Source organism: Ranitomeya variabilis, chromosome 1 (genome assembly GCF_051348905.1).
Source record: "Ranitomeya variabilis isolate aRanVar5 chromosome 1, aRanVar5.hap1, whole genome shotgun sequence".
Classification (NCBI taxonomy): domain Eukaryota; kingdom Metazoa; phylum Chordata; class Amphibia; order Anura; family Dendrobatidae; genus Ranitomeya; species Ranitomeya variabilis.
Genome location: NC_135232.1, coordinates 222,682,932 through 222,697,573, shown reverse-complemented (window position 1 = coordinate 222,697,573; position 14,642 = coordinate 222,682,932). Strand labels below are relative to the sequence as shown.

The 14,642-nt window shown below is 42.6% G+C and overlaps 1 protein-coding gene across 1 annotated transcript in view; it reads right to left on the bottom strand.

The window, feature by feature from the left end:
- Positions 1-2,521: 2,521 nt before the first annotated feature.
- Positions 2,522-14,642, bottom strand: part of TMEM120B (transmembrane protein 120B) — a 63,723-nt gene continuing 51,602 nt past the window's right edge. The window contains exon 12 of the mRNA XM_077293035.1: positions 2,522-3,264. Within this exon, the coding sequence (XP_077149150.1) occupies positions 3,157-3,264 (108 nt within the window). The 3' untranslated portion in view covers positions 2,522-3,156. The remainder of the gene's footprint in view (positions 3,265-14,642) is intronic.

Below are 14,642 nucleotides of genomic sequence, written 5' to 3'. Positions count from 1 at the left end.
TTGTGCGCCTGTCACTGACTCAGGTTTGTGTTTCCCCAATAGCACTCTGCATATATAATAATATCAATCAGTAAACATATATGACAATATATCCTATAGTACAGGCCAATTGAATATGCGGCAATAGATATAAATATTTGTTGATAAAGCAGTGCTATTAACCACGCTATCGGGGGTGCCCCCCACCTGAGTCACGTGTATCAGCACACGTTTCAATAAATAAGTAAATACTGGGACTGTCCGACCCTCACTAGGAGGGTCTTCCGGGTTCATTTTCATCCGTATTGAGCCTGCTTTATTCATGTCTCTATATACAGGGGATATTGACAATGCATGTTTGGGTGTTAGTTCACATGCTTTTAAGGCCATGTTCACACTTTGCGGTTTTTACCGCGGATCTGCGGCGATTTTGATGCTGCGGGTCCGCAGCAGTTTCCATAGCATTTACATTAACATGTAAACTGCAAACCGCTGTGCACATGCTGCGGGAAAAACCGCGCAGAAACGCAGCGGTTTAAAACCCGCAGCATGTCACTTCTTTCTGCAGAATCGCAGCGATTCTGCACCCATAGAAATGCATTGAACCGCTTACTTCCCGCATGGGGCTGTGCCCACGATGCAGGAAGTAAGCGGATAATGTGCAGATGGTACCCGGGGTGGAGGAGAGGAGACTCTCCTCCAGGCCCTGGGAAGCATAAATAGTGTAAAAAAAAAATGAATAAAAATAAAAAATAATGATATACTCACCTCTCAGCGCTGCCCGCGGCCGTCCGGTCTTCGGTTTGCTGTGCGAACAGGACCTGTGGTGACGTCGCGGTCACATGACTGTGATGACGCCTCGGTCACATGACCGTGACGTCACGAAGGTCCTTCTCGGCACAGCATCTTTGGAACCGGACCGCGGAGGGTGAGTATAACCAATTTTTATTATTTTTATCATTACTATTGATGCTGCATATGCAGCATCAATAGTACAGAGTAATCCCGCAGCTGAAACCGCGGAACAAACCGCGATAAATCTGCAGGGATAACCGCAGCGGTTTTGCCCTGCAGACTTATCAATTCCGCTGCGGAATAAACCTGCAGAGCACACCGCAAAGTGTGAACATGGCCTAAATGTTTTTATGTTTTGTATTTGCACTTGTTTGTCTTAATAAAGCATTATTCATAATTATTATCTGGGTTGTGTGTGCACTGTTCTTGCGCTGCTCTTTTCTTTTCGCATAGGCATGGTTTTGGCGCATGAGTAGCACCCCCCTCTTTACAATTTAGATCACATTAGTGGTGCCCGCTCAATTTTTTTGTTTTTCATGTGATCAAGGCCATTAACTGGCCGAAACGTCGTCGTTTGCCTGTCGCTTCACCACTCATAAATAAACCCTCACTTGAAGCATAATTTTCAACCTGTACGTGTGCGCAGTGGTTTTCCATGAACTACTGTCTATGGGACCATAAGCTCCTTTCACTAGCACCGTCCTACTCATTTCAGTTGAGTGCTAGCCATCGAATCCTTTATATCGCAGAGGAACTGGACAGCTGCAAGCTACGCTGTAGGAGCCCATGAGCAGCACGTTTGGGATTTCTGCCTTAGGGGATAATCCAAGAAGTATCGTTTCTCCTTGCGGAGATCGACATGCTAAGCATGCCGAGATGAGGAGACTTAAAGCCGCAATGCTCCTCTGGGTAATATGCTAATTATGCAAATTGTCTCTTCATAGCGGAAGAGAGCTATAACTCTAGTGCCACCTATTGGCCTTAGGGGATCAAACTTTTGCAGGTTGGCTTATACCATAAGTGAAATACTATCTTTCTCCCATGAAGCTCAGCCCACATTGAGGACAAATATAGAGACCACAGCGGCCTTCATTGCAGCAGGCCTATGGGATCTGGTAGAGTCGAGCTTTCCATCAGTGTTGGGGCACGCTTACAGCTGCCGCTTTTTATATACTGCAGAATCATGATGCCAGGTTGTGTATGACCCATTGAATGTAAAAAAATAAATAAATAAAAATATATAGAATTTTATCCCACCACAAAGTTTAAGCATTTGCAGGCATTATTGGTTGTGTAAAAATGCAAAGAGATGTTATTCACTGCCAACACCATTATTTGTATTTAGTAGTTAAAGTAAGAAAGAAGACATGTAAACGCCAGTTGATTTTTGTATAGTAGAGGTGTAGGCCCTTGCAACTTTACATGCATCTGGACTGCAACCAACAGTATGCCAGAATCTAGTAGGTTGGGGAAAAGCTACATTTTGTTTTAGGTGGGTCTGGATCGAATGCGGAAAATAAATCAATACCAATGTAAAAGAAAAAGCGGAGTGGTTATTCTCCTTTTTCACAGGTGCTCTGAAACCTATGCATTCAGATTTACCATGAGCTCCACCTTCCTTTGGCATCTATGTTAGATCTTTCCACCATCGATAAACCGCTTGAGCCCTGGATGAAGCTCCAATAAAAGACAGGGTACCATTTAATCCTAAATTATTGTGCTCTAAGAGTCTGATACAGAAACGAAAAATCATTTCAAATTTATTCACCATTTTCCCATTCACAACCCATACATTTCAACAGCATGTATGTGTGGTTCTGTAAACATTATCACTGAGTACACACCCTCGCTGAAGGACATTTCCCTTTTCACATTTTCCAAATAAATTTAGTTGTCAAGTATTTAAAGCGCAAGTTGCCTTAATTGAGGAGGGAAAGGAAAAAAAATAAAATTAAAGGAGAAGTGGCCTGCTGTCTGTATGAACACCCAAAGGTCGCATAGGAAGTCACATGAAGCAGTTGGACTTGCTGTGCTAACCTTCAATGCCCGTCATTTCAGATTTTCCAAGAATTGTCAGTTCTGTGCAGTAAGCGCTGCGGGCAGCTTATGACACGAGTGGTTACCGAGTGGCTTTATCTAGCTTGCTGTCTCTCATGGCACAGGAGGTGTTATCACACTACTGTAAAAAGCTTAAGGTACTTAATAGTTTTGGAACATCAGTGTCTCTTCCAGAGAAATAGTGAGCAGCATGGAGGATTATGGTTACAGATGGAGGCTGGAGGGGATGTGAGAACCCACAGATGCGGGTTTGTTCTCCCCCATTTCATTTGTAGTGTATTTCATTGGTTAAGTAACAGTCACAAGTCTGGGTTCTCATGATCATCAAGGTTTCTTCGCTTTGTTCTTCTGAAACTTTGCATGGACCACCTTTAAAGTTGTCAGGAAGTTCCCCAGGAAAAGTACCAGAAAAGTAAGGGCCAGGACAAAAACCTGTAGTTCACAAACAAAGAAACAAATTAATAGAAATCCGTAACATAAAATAACGCTGCAACACAGGATCAGTGAAATGTATTTGCCAAGTTGCTTAACATTGGCATATATAAGTGAGCGTACATCTAGAGGAGCCAATCGTCATTTCAAAGTTTGATTAGGTTTACACAGGGTTTTTTTATTCTCCAATATATAGTTTGGAGCAGATACTGTTACAAGGCGGACATCAAAAACTGCTAAAAATACTCTGAATACACCCCTATAGTATAGTGCACAAGATTTTTGTTTTTCTTTAAAGTTTAGTTTATTTTTTTTTCTCCCTCTATAAATTTTAAAGCCCATTCTGCAAAAAAAAAAAAATATATATTTTACATTGCATACATACATTTGCAATCTGTATAAAAAAATAATGTGGATTTTTCATAAAACATATGCCTTCTGTAAATTATTATGTATCGCATATGATGACCAAATGACATCACATCCTGCATCAATGACGAGACTGTAGAGGTCATTGTTCAAATAGCGACCAACCATGAAGACAGAGACCGTTATGGGTTAATAGCAGGGAGGTTACGATATTCATCGAAGGGTTAGAAAATAAATTTGTAGAAAAATATTTACAGTTTATGACTTTACACAAGTAAATAATTGGTGGTCGATGATTGCTGAACTCAATATTTAAAGGAAGCGTCGCTCCCAAAACACATTTTAAACTGCTAATACAGTCTTAGGGTACTGTCACACAGTGCCATTTTGATCGCTATGACGGCACGATCCGTGACGTTGCAGCGATCGTATGATTATCGCTCCAGCGTCGTAGACTGCGGTCACACGTTGCAATCACGGCGCTGGAGCGATGCCGAAGTCCCCAGGTAACCAGGGTAAACATCGGGTTACTAAGCGCAGGGCCGCGCTTAGTAACCCGATGTTTACCCTGGTTACCAGCGTAAACGTAAAAAAAACAAACAGTACATACTTACATTCCAGTGTCTGTCCTCCGGCGTCTCAGCTTCTCTGCACTGTGTAAGCACCATAGCCGGAAAGCACAGCGGTGACGTCAGACGTCACCGCTGTGCTCGCTTTCCGGCTGGCCGGCGCTCACAGTGCAGAGAAGCTGAGACGCCGGAGGACAGACACCGGAATGTGAGTATGTACTGTTTGGTTTTTTTACGTTTACGCTGGTAACCACGGTAAACATCGGGTTACTAAGCGCGGCCCTGCGCTTAGTTACCCGATGTTTACCCTGGTTATAAGCGAACACATCGCTGGATCGCTGTCACACACAACGATCCAGCGATGTCAGCGGGTGATCAAGCGACGAAAGAAAGTTCCATACGATCTGCTACGACGTACGATTCTCAGCAGGATCCCTGATCGCTGCTGCGTGTCAGACACTGCGATATCGTATGGATATCGCTGGAATGTCACGAATCGTACCGTCGTAGCGATCAAAGTGTGACTGTGTGACAGTACCCTTAGAGAGGGCTTAACACCAGGAAGGCCTCATTTGCAATAAAACAGTTTTTCTACACAATTAAAGAAGGAAAATCTTCTATTGTGTAGTTTTATAGCAGCCAAGCACCTTATCGCACTGTATTAGTTTAAATTAAGTTTTGGGGGTGAAAGACTCCCTTTAACATTATTAAATGCACACAGTACACATTTAGCGGGAATTTTCTACACGTGAATTGACCCGTAGTGTTTTATTGAATCCGAAGCATATCAATTGTTTGTGCAGAATTCCCCATTTGCAGTGCATAAGGTAAAATCTGCATGCAATATACAGTTTTTGCAGACAATCCACAACATAAGCCTTTTACCCTAAAAGCAGTGTTAAGCTGCAGTCAACTTTGTAATAACACCCGAGGAGGCTTGATACTAATGACAGATTCCTTCTAACAGGGCCAGAGTCATCACCCATCGCACCCAGGCAAGCGCCAGGGCGGGCCCACTCGCCGCCTGCGACACCAGTGTGCTGTGGGGGCCCTCCACTTGCTCAGGACCCTGGCACTTCCGATACTTACCTTTCCTCGCTCCACTGCTGCGGCGTCTTCCGTGACCGACGTTCAGGTCAGAGGGTGCGATGACGTCCGTACTGTGCGCCCTCTGTCTGAGAAGTCACAGTGCAGAGAGCCGGAAGACGCCGACGATGAGGAGTCCTGAGCAGAGGTGAGTATTTCTTTTTTTTTTTTTATATTTGGAGCAATATATGGGGCCCATCATACACTGGAACATCATATATGGGTCCCATTATATACGGAGCATTATATGGGGCCCATCATATACTGTATGGAATATTATATGGGACCCATTATGTATGGAGCAATATATGGGGCTCATTATACTGTATGGAGCAATATATTGGGCTTATTATACTGTATGGAGCATTATATGGGGCTCATTCTGTATGCAGCAATATATGGGGCTCATTATTCTGTATGGAGCACTATGTGTTGCCCATAATACTGTATGGAGGACTATACTGTCTGATTTATGACCTACTGTACAATTTACAATAGTTAACACTCAAGTAATGTAAGAAGTGAAATCTGGCATTGTACTATACCTACGGTATATTTCTGTGCCGTATCCGTGCATCATAAATTGTGGTATGTGTTAAAGGGGCCCACTGAGACTTTTTTTGACCGGGGCCAACAAAAATCTGGAGCCGGCCCTGCTTTCTAAAAATGGACGTCATAGAAAGCTGAATGAAATGATGATCTCTGTGAACAGATGTCTTATTCTAGAGAAATCCACGTTTTTCTATGTAAATGAGCTGTTAAGATACAGATCACAGACACAGATCAGCATGAGAATCTGCCTCCAAAGATTATTTTAAATGAAAAACTGATATGTAATGGCAGCTCTCTTCTCTCACTGCAGAGCGGTGTGTGATTATGACTGACATCTGCAGGTTCCATCTCACAGGCAGCCAGTGTTTGCATTATAGCAGAGCCGTGAGAGCTTTGTCAGAAGACAAAATTCAGTTCAACTCTTCTGTGTTAGTTACATGTCTCACATTGGTAATGCCCCTTCAATTTTTAATAATTTCTGGAGACAGATTCTCTTGCAGATCAGTGTCCAGCACATAGAAAAAAAATAAAATAAAAATGTGGATATCAAGGTATCATTTTATTTAGCTTCCTATAACTTACATGCCCATATAGACAGCTTAGGAGGGTTGAAGCTACTTACTGATTCACTTTAACACCTTAGTGACCAGGGGATTGTGAGATTGTTTTTTTTTTTTCATGACACATTGTAGCGTATGTTTGCGGCTAATTTTAGGTAAATATGTTTTGTGTTTATTTGTGAAAATATTGTAAGTTTGGAGAAAATGTTGAAATATTCAATTTTTATATCCTTAAACCAGTTAATCAAGCTGTACAAAATAATAAACAAGTCCCATATATCTACTTTATATCTGCATCATTTTTCAAACATTTTATTTTGTTAGGATGTTAGAAGGGGTAAAATTTAGTAGCAATTTCTGTTTTAGTTTTTTGTTTCCAAAAATATACAAAACCTGTTTCTTTCGGCACCTACTCAGATTTAAATGGACTTTAAGAGGCCTATATATTGGAAACTCCCCAAAAGTGATAGAATATTAAACTGCACCCCTCAAATACTTAAACTGCATTAAATTCCTGTGTAGCACCTGAAGAGTTAAAAAAAAAATTCTGACAGCAAAGTCAAATAAAAAACGTGTAATTTTTACTCTAAAATGTTCCTTTGGCTTCAATTTTTTCCCACTTTTACAAGGAATAGCACAAGAAAATGAAGGTACCAAAACAGCAACAAGTGACCCCATTTTGGAAACTAGACCCATCAAGGAATCCACCTAGGAGTGTGAGCTTGTTGAACCAGTAGGCGTTTCTCAGAACTTTTTAAAACGTGGCTGTGAAAACAAAAATTGTTTTCTTCTCCTAAAACGATTTAGACCCAAATTCGTAATTTTCACAATAAACAAAATGAAAAAATGGACCCCATAACTTGTTACGCAATATCTTCCCAACACGAATACCCCGCATGTCGTCAAAAACTGCTGTTTGGGCAAATGATAGGAAAAGAAAGAGCGCCATTTGACATTTTGGAGCGTAAATTTGTCTGGGATAGATTGTGAATGTCATGTTGTAATGCCAGAACAGGAGAACACACACACACACACACACACACACACACACACACACACACACACACACACACGTGACTCAATTTGGGGGAAAAAACTCAAGGAATTCATCTAGGGGTGCACAGAGCATTTTTAACCTAACGGTGATTCACAAAACTATCACATTTGGATGTGAAAAAAATATTAAATTTTTTCCCCGAAAAAAAACTGTTTTAGCACCAAATTTGTACTTTCCACAAGGGGTAAGAGGAGAAAACGGACCCCATAATTTTATGCAATTTGTACTGAACGTGGCAGTACGCCATATGTGATTGTACACTACTGTTTAAGCACGCGGCAGGGATCGGATGGGAAGGAGCGCTACATGGCTTTTAGAATGCAGCTTCTGCTCGAATAGATCGTGGGCTCCATTAGCTGAGCCCCTGAGGAGACAGCACAGCAGAAACCCCCCAATAACCTCGTAATGGAAATTTCACTGCTTGAGGAATTCATCTGTGGGTGTAAGGAGTATTGAGCTCACAGGTGTCTCAGAATTGTATAACATTGAGAAGTAGAAACAACATTTTAGTGGTAAAAATGTAATTTTATTTGCTGCAAGTTGGTCAGCTACACAAGGGTTAATAGGGGAACTGGACCCCACAATTTATTGCGCAGTAACGCGATGACGCCCCATATGTTGTCAGAAACGACTGTTTGGCCACATGTCAGGGCTGAAAAGGCAAAAGAGCTGATTGGCTTTTGGAGCTCTAGAATAGTTTGCGATGTTTGCGGAGCCCCTAAGATGCCAGAACAGCAGAAACCCCCCAAAGTGACCTTATTTTAGAAACTGCACCGCTTAAAGAATTAATCTACAGCTGCAGTGACTATTGTGTAACATTTACGCCAGGCGGTTTTTCTGCAGAAATGCAAACATGGCAGTTAAGTTCCCATACATTGTAGTGTTGATTTATTGTAGAGCCCCCACACATTGTGCCTAGCTTGTGCTTCTGGAGACATGCACGCCATAAATTACCGTACGTGCGCTCTCCCCGCTACAATAATGCCAAACATGTGACCGCTTACTGGGGTTTAGGCACAGCGGGGCTCAGGAGGGGGCATCTGGATGAGCAGATTTCACTGGATTTTTATTTGGTGGGGTGGGAGCCATGTCGCCTTTCCAGAGTCTTTGTTCTACCAGTAGCGTGGGACCTCCCTATAGTTCCAGTGACAGATGATGGATCTGAGTGGGGGCTGGTGCAGGATAAGGTAGGGTAGGGAACGGCGACCAGACGGAGTCCAAAGGGACTCCATGTGCCCCATAAGTGAGTGCTTCCTTCAGGGATTTTGCCTGAATTGAGGTTTCTGGGAATTACATAGACGGCAGCACAAGGACAGTTCTTATTTTTATTTTTGAGCATTTCCCCGTGCGGTATAAGTGAGAAGACTACTTTATTCTTTGGGTCAGTGCGATCACGGTGATTCCAGATTTACATTTTTTTATGTTTTTTTTTTACTATCACACAGTAAAAATGCTTTATTTATGTAAAAAAATATATGTATTTTTTTTCCCACCATATTCTCAGAGCTGTAACTTTAATTTTTTGGCTGACAGCTGTATGAGCGCTTGTTCTTTGGTACCATTGTTGGGAACATGAGATTTTTGAAATGCAGATTGAACAAAAAACAGCAATTCAATTATTGAGGGTTTTTTTTTCATTTTTTTTTGCGCCATTCGCTGTGCGATAAAACTGATAAGACCGATTTGTTAAGCCGGTCAGTACGATTACAGCGATACCAGATTTATATAGGTTTTTTAGGTTTTGCTACTTTAACACACAAAAAACAATATTTTACAAAAATGTATTTGTTTTTTCATTGTTATATTCTGAGAGGTGTAACTTTTTTTTTTTTTTTTCCAGAATGAGCCATATTAGAGCTTATTTTCTTGAGGGACAGTTTGGCATGATCATTTATGACTTTTTTTACGGTGTTCGCTATATGGAATAAATAACATGCCAGTTTTATAGATGGGGTCTTTCTGGACGCAGCGATAACAATTACGTACTTTTTTTTTTTGTTTATTTCTGTTTGAACGCAAAACGCTGTTTTTAGTGGCGAAACGACTTTTTGTAATGTGTGCACTTTTGTGCGTTATTTTACCTTTTACACATTTTATGTCTTTTTTTTACTTTTCCCAAAGTCCCACTGTGGGACGTGTATAATTTTTATTCTGATCACTGGTCTCATGCCCTGCAGTACTCGCGTATTCCAAAGCCAGAGACCAGTCAGTGAGTCACTGACAAAGCCTGTGAGACCCGGCTTATGGATGGATCTCACAAGCCACCGTACCCTGGGGTCATCAGATGACTCCGGGTACCATGGCAACGATCAGCACCTGGGATTGCTATCCTGCCATAGGGGGTCTTTTAGCCCCTCCTTTGAATCACTTAGACACCGCTGTCGCAATTAACAGCTGTAACTAACATTGTCTGCAGGAACATGTCATGAGAGCACATACTAGACGAAGTGGGAGGAAATATTAGGAAGGAAAAACTGTGCGCAGTAGTTTATCCATCTTGAGACTGTATAAGAGTATCTAGAAGGTGCTGGGTAGGTGGAGTAGGCGGGCACTAATGGTGGGAGAGATGAAGCACTGCCTCCTGGGAAATGTACTCTAGCAACAGAAAGATAGCGGGCAGGAAGTTCCGGATGTAAACAATAAGAAACCACAAGGAGGAAGGCAGGTGGAGCTAAAAAATAAAAATATCTTAAAAACAAACCGCTGCAGAAAGGATATCTCAAATTAGTGATTTTTTTTCCAAGTTCCCTGTAAAGATGAATTATGTCCTTAGTTTACTCTGCCAGAAAAAAAATATCTAAAAATGTATTATATGTACACATACAAATATTGGACAGTGGATTAAATCCTAAGCAAACTGCAGCGGACTGTAACAAGCAGAATAGAATACAAAATACCCTTCATCAATGGATTAAAATATAATCTGCTTACAATAAAAACCCAATTTGTATAGTTATGCATGCAGGAACAATGATGCCGTGCTTTCCAGGCACGCCTGCTTGTAGGTTTCACTGGCTGCAGCTGTAATAGCAGTGTCATCCTGAGTGTTTGTACTAGCTAGGCGTGCACCAAGGTCTCATAATCTGGAGCCTCCACCATCTCCACCCTTGATAAACGCATCAGCAGACGCCAGATCTGCTGCAGCACAACCAGGTAGCAGTGATTCATGGTATTCAATAGCTGAATGAAGAAGTTATGAAGTATGATGAATCAGAGTCCTCACACATCTCGCCTTTCACAATAGATTACTGGTGTTTATTGGCTTTTTTTTCCCCACAAAGAGTGAACAATTTACTTAAAGGGAACCAGTCAGAAACTTCTGCCAACTCCCAAAGCCATTTATATGACTATTTGGCCCTTTATATAGGAAGGCAATAGATCCCTTTATGTCCCCCAAGGAACCACAGCAGCAGGAAGAAATCACATTTTGAAGTTCAGTGTACACCGGCCTGGCAGTGCATTGGGGTGTGACACTGTGCTCCAGTTCCTCAGCCTCATGCCTGCCTAGAGCCACCCTCCTTTGGTTTATTGGCGGGATGATGGCAGTGTACCAATGAACTAGTGGAGGAGGCAGGTGGTGGTTGGGAATACAGCGCGAGGCCGAGGAGCTGGAAGGCCAGTGTCACACCCGAATGTACTTCCAGAAATCGATACTTCTCTTCAAGACGCGATTTCTCGCAGCTGCACAGTACTTTGGGGTCTTAATGGAATTAATGGTCTTCTCTTTTAAAGTGCTACACAATCTTATAAATTGTTAGGGTGTGAGAGAGGGGTTGGAGATTAAAGGGAACCTGTCAAACTTCTAAAGTACAACGGCTTTCCATTAGTGAACTATATACTGTTTTTAGCCATGAGATTTCCCTGTTTTGAGCACACCTGGTTGGTGAAGGACGGAAAATGGAGGCTTTAGTTCACATATGTGCCTGTTTAGACCGTAAAGAGAGGCTCATGCCAGTCCACAAACTATCACAATCATACAAGGCATTTGCAGAGCGTATTCCTGTACGCCTTCTTAGGTGGTCAATGAAAAGCAAGACGGGGGTACCAGAATCCTATAGACCAATCTCACTGCTGACGGCCGACAAAGATTTTGGCAAAAGCCTTGGCAAATAGGTTGACTAGGGTGATTGACAAATTGGTTCACCCTGATCAATCAGGCTTTATGCCCAACAAATCAACGGCACTCAACCTGAGAAGGTTGTTTTTAAATTTGCAAATTCCTTCCGACAATGTCGGCAAACGGGTTGTGGTTTCCTTGGACGCCCACAAGGCTTTTGATTGTGTGGAGTGGAGCTACCTGTGGTCGGTGCTGGAACGATTGGGGTTTGGACCTAAGTTCATCTCATGGGTGCGGCTGTTGTACTCCTCTCCAGTGGCCAAAATTAGAGTGAATAATGCTTTTTCTGAGACCTTTGCTTTGTCTAGGGGCACTAGAGAGGGCTGTCCTTTGTCCCCGCTGCTCTTTGCCTTGGCGGTGGAGCCACTCGCTGCAAAAATTAGAGGATCCCGGGAGGTGAGAGGTTTCATGTACGGGAACTTAGAAGAAAAAGTGGCGTTATACGCTGATGATATTTTGCTCTTCTTGGAGGACTCTGAGGGGACCCTGGCTGGGGCGGAGGCCATCATTGAGGAATTTGGGAGTTATTCGGGCCTAAGAATCAAATGGGACAAATCCAACATGATGTTGATTGATGGGGAATATGGAGATAGCGAGATGTGGGACTCTTCTACAAAGTTGCGGTCAGTTGATAAATTTAAATATCTGGGGATCCAGATTGCTCTCCCTTTGACTGGTTTCGAGGAGCTGAACTTGGCACCACTTTTGCGAAGAATACGCACTAAAGTCCAGGCGTGGAAAAAGTTACATTTATCGGTAGTCGGTAGGGTAAATCTTATAAAGATGATTGTGATGCCGCAACTTCTTTATGTGTTACACAACTCTCCTGTATGGATATCACGGAGCAGATTTCGGAGGATCAGATCTTTGTTTGGCGAGGTGATCTGGGGTGGGAAAAGCCCCAGATTTAAACAGGAAATTCTACAAAGGCCAAAGATGGAGAAGGGGGGGGGGCACTACCTAATCCGTGGCTATACTTTTTGGCATCACAGTGTCAGCACTTTAGGGGATGGGGTGGGGCACGGATACCTTGTAGCCTGAGGACACTGATTGGGTCAAAGGTATTGAGTGATGGCCTGGAGGGTGGGCATTTCCATGAGATGGGCTCTAAATTCTGCACTATTAGGCTTATTCACAAGGTTTGGGACACAGTAAAGGTAATTAGGGGGGTGAGGGCACTCACTAGATTCTCACCTATTTGGAATAATTATTTCTTACAAGAGTTCAGACAGATGGCGGGATTTCATGTCCGGAGGGAGGCAGGCATCTCTCGGATGAGTCAAATACTACATCAGGGTAGGATTAGGAACTTCGAGGCATTGCAGGAAGAATTTCTACTGCCAAACTCTGAGATTTATCAGTATAGTCGCATCTCACATGCATACCAGGCACAGTGTGAGAGGGCCTGTGGAGATTCAGGTTGATCTCATGCTGGATTTTATTCTTACGGGGGGAGGCACGAAGGGGGTGATCTCGGGAATATACGAATTTCTTCTATTCTCTTTCTTAGAGGGGCACCCTATCAGAGCTAGGGCAAAATGGGAAGCTGACCTGGGGGTGATTGACAACGATCGTTGGGACTCAATATTGGAGTACGTGCCCAGGATCTCAATGAGCGAGCCTGGGAGGTTGTCACAACTATTGGTTATCCATAGGGCTTACAGAACTCCGGACATGTTATTCAAAGCCGGTCTGAGACCTAATTCAGAATGCCCTAGGTGCTCGCAATCCGAGGCGGGCATTCTCCATATGATGTGGCAATGCCCCAGGCTGTCATCCTTTTGGATTGTGGTACTGAATAAAGTGGGATTGACATATAATTGCTCTATCCCACAGGACCCTTTGGTATGTGTTTTGGGTTACGTAGAGGAGATTGTAACTGATAATCTGTACAAAATGGTTATTGCTAGATTGCGGGTTGTCGCCCGAAAGTTGATTGCCAAGTTTTGGATTAGGGAAGAGCCACCAACGAGAAGAGACTTTATGACGCAAGTGGACCACATTATCGCTTTGGAGAGGAGTATTTACCTTAAGAGAAACAAGATGGACCTCTTCAGTAGGTTGTGGAATCCGTGGCTCGAGTCAACGTGATTTAAGTGACTCTGTTTCTGTTCTTGGGTTTTCTGCCCTCTTGAGAGCAGTATCGACAAGTCATCTTCCTTTTCTTGTATAACTATGTACGATGTAGCAAACTGGGGCGGTTTTTGTCGGGTCTCTAAAGGTTGGGGGGGAGGGGAGGGGAGGGGAGGTGGGAGTTTGGCTTGGGGTTTAAAAATTTCTTAAAAAGTAAAATACATATGTGTACTGTTTGCAGTAACGTAATTTCCATGTATTACCCTTACTGTTTAATAAAAATATCTGATTAAAAAAAAAAAAAAAAAAAAGCAAGACGGGGGGAAAATGGCTGCAACATTTTGTTACCTTTCGGCCTGATGTCACTTCCAGTTCCCTCCTCTCCTTCATGCCACATTCAGATATCCATGTGCCACGATCTGGGCACAGACCATCCGCAGGTCTCCTGGCCTGAACTTGACAGCCTTATACTGTATACATGTGCTTCTGACAAAATTAGAATGTCATCAAAAAGTTAATTAATTTCAGTTCTTCAAAACAAAAAATGAAATTCATATTATATAGAGTTATTACAAACAGTGATCTATTTCAAGTGTTTCTTTCTGTTAATGTTGATGATTATGGCTTACAGCCAATGAACACCCAGAAGTCATTATCTCAGTACATTTGAATAATTAACAAAAAAACACCTGCAAAGGCTTCCTAAGCATTTAAAAAGGTACTTAGTCTGTTTCAGAAGCCTCCACAATCATGGGGAAGACTGCTGACTTGACAGATGTCCAGAAGGCAGTCATTGACACATTCCACAAGGAGGGTAAGCCACAAAAGGTCATTGCTAGTGATGAGAGAGTATGCTCGTTACTCAAGTTTCTCCGAGCATGCTCGGGTGGTCTCCGAGTATTTCGGCGTGCTTGGAGATTTAGTTTATGTCGCAGCTGCATGATTTGCGGCTGCTAGACAGCTTGAATACATGTGGGGATTCCCTAACAAACAGG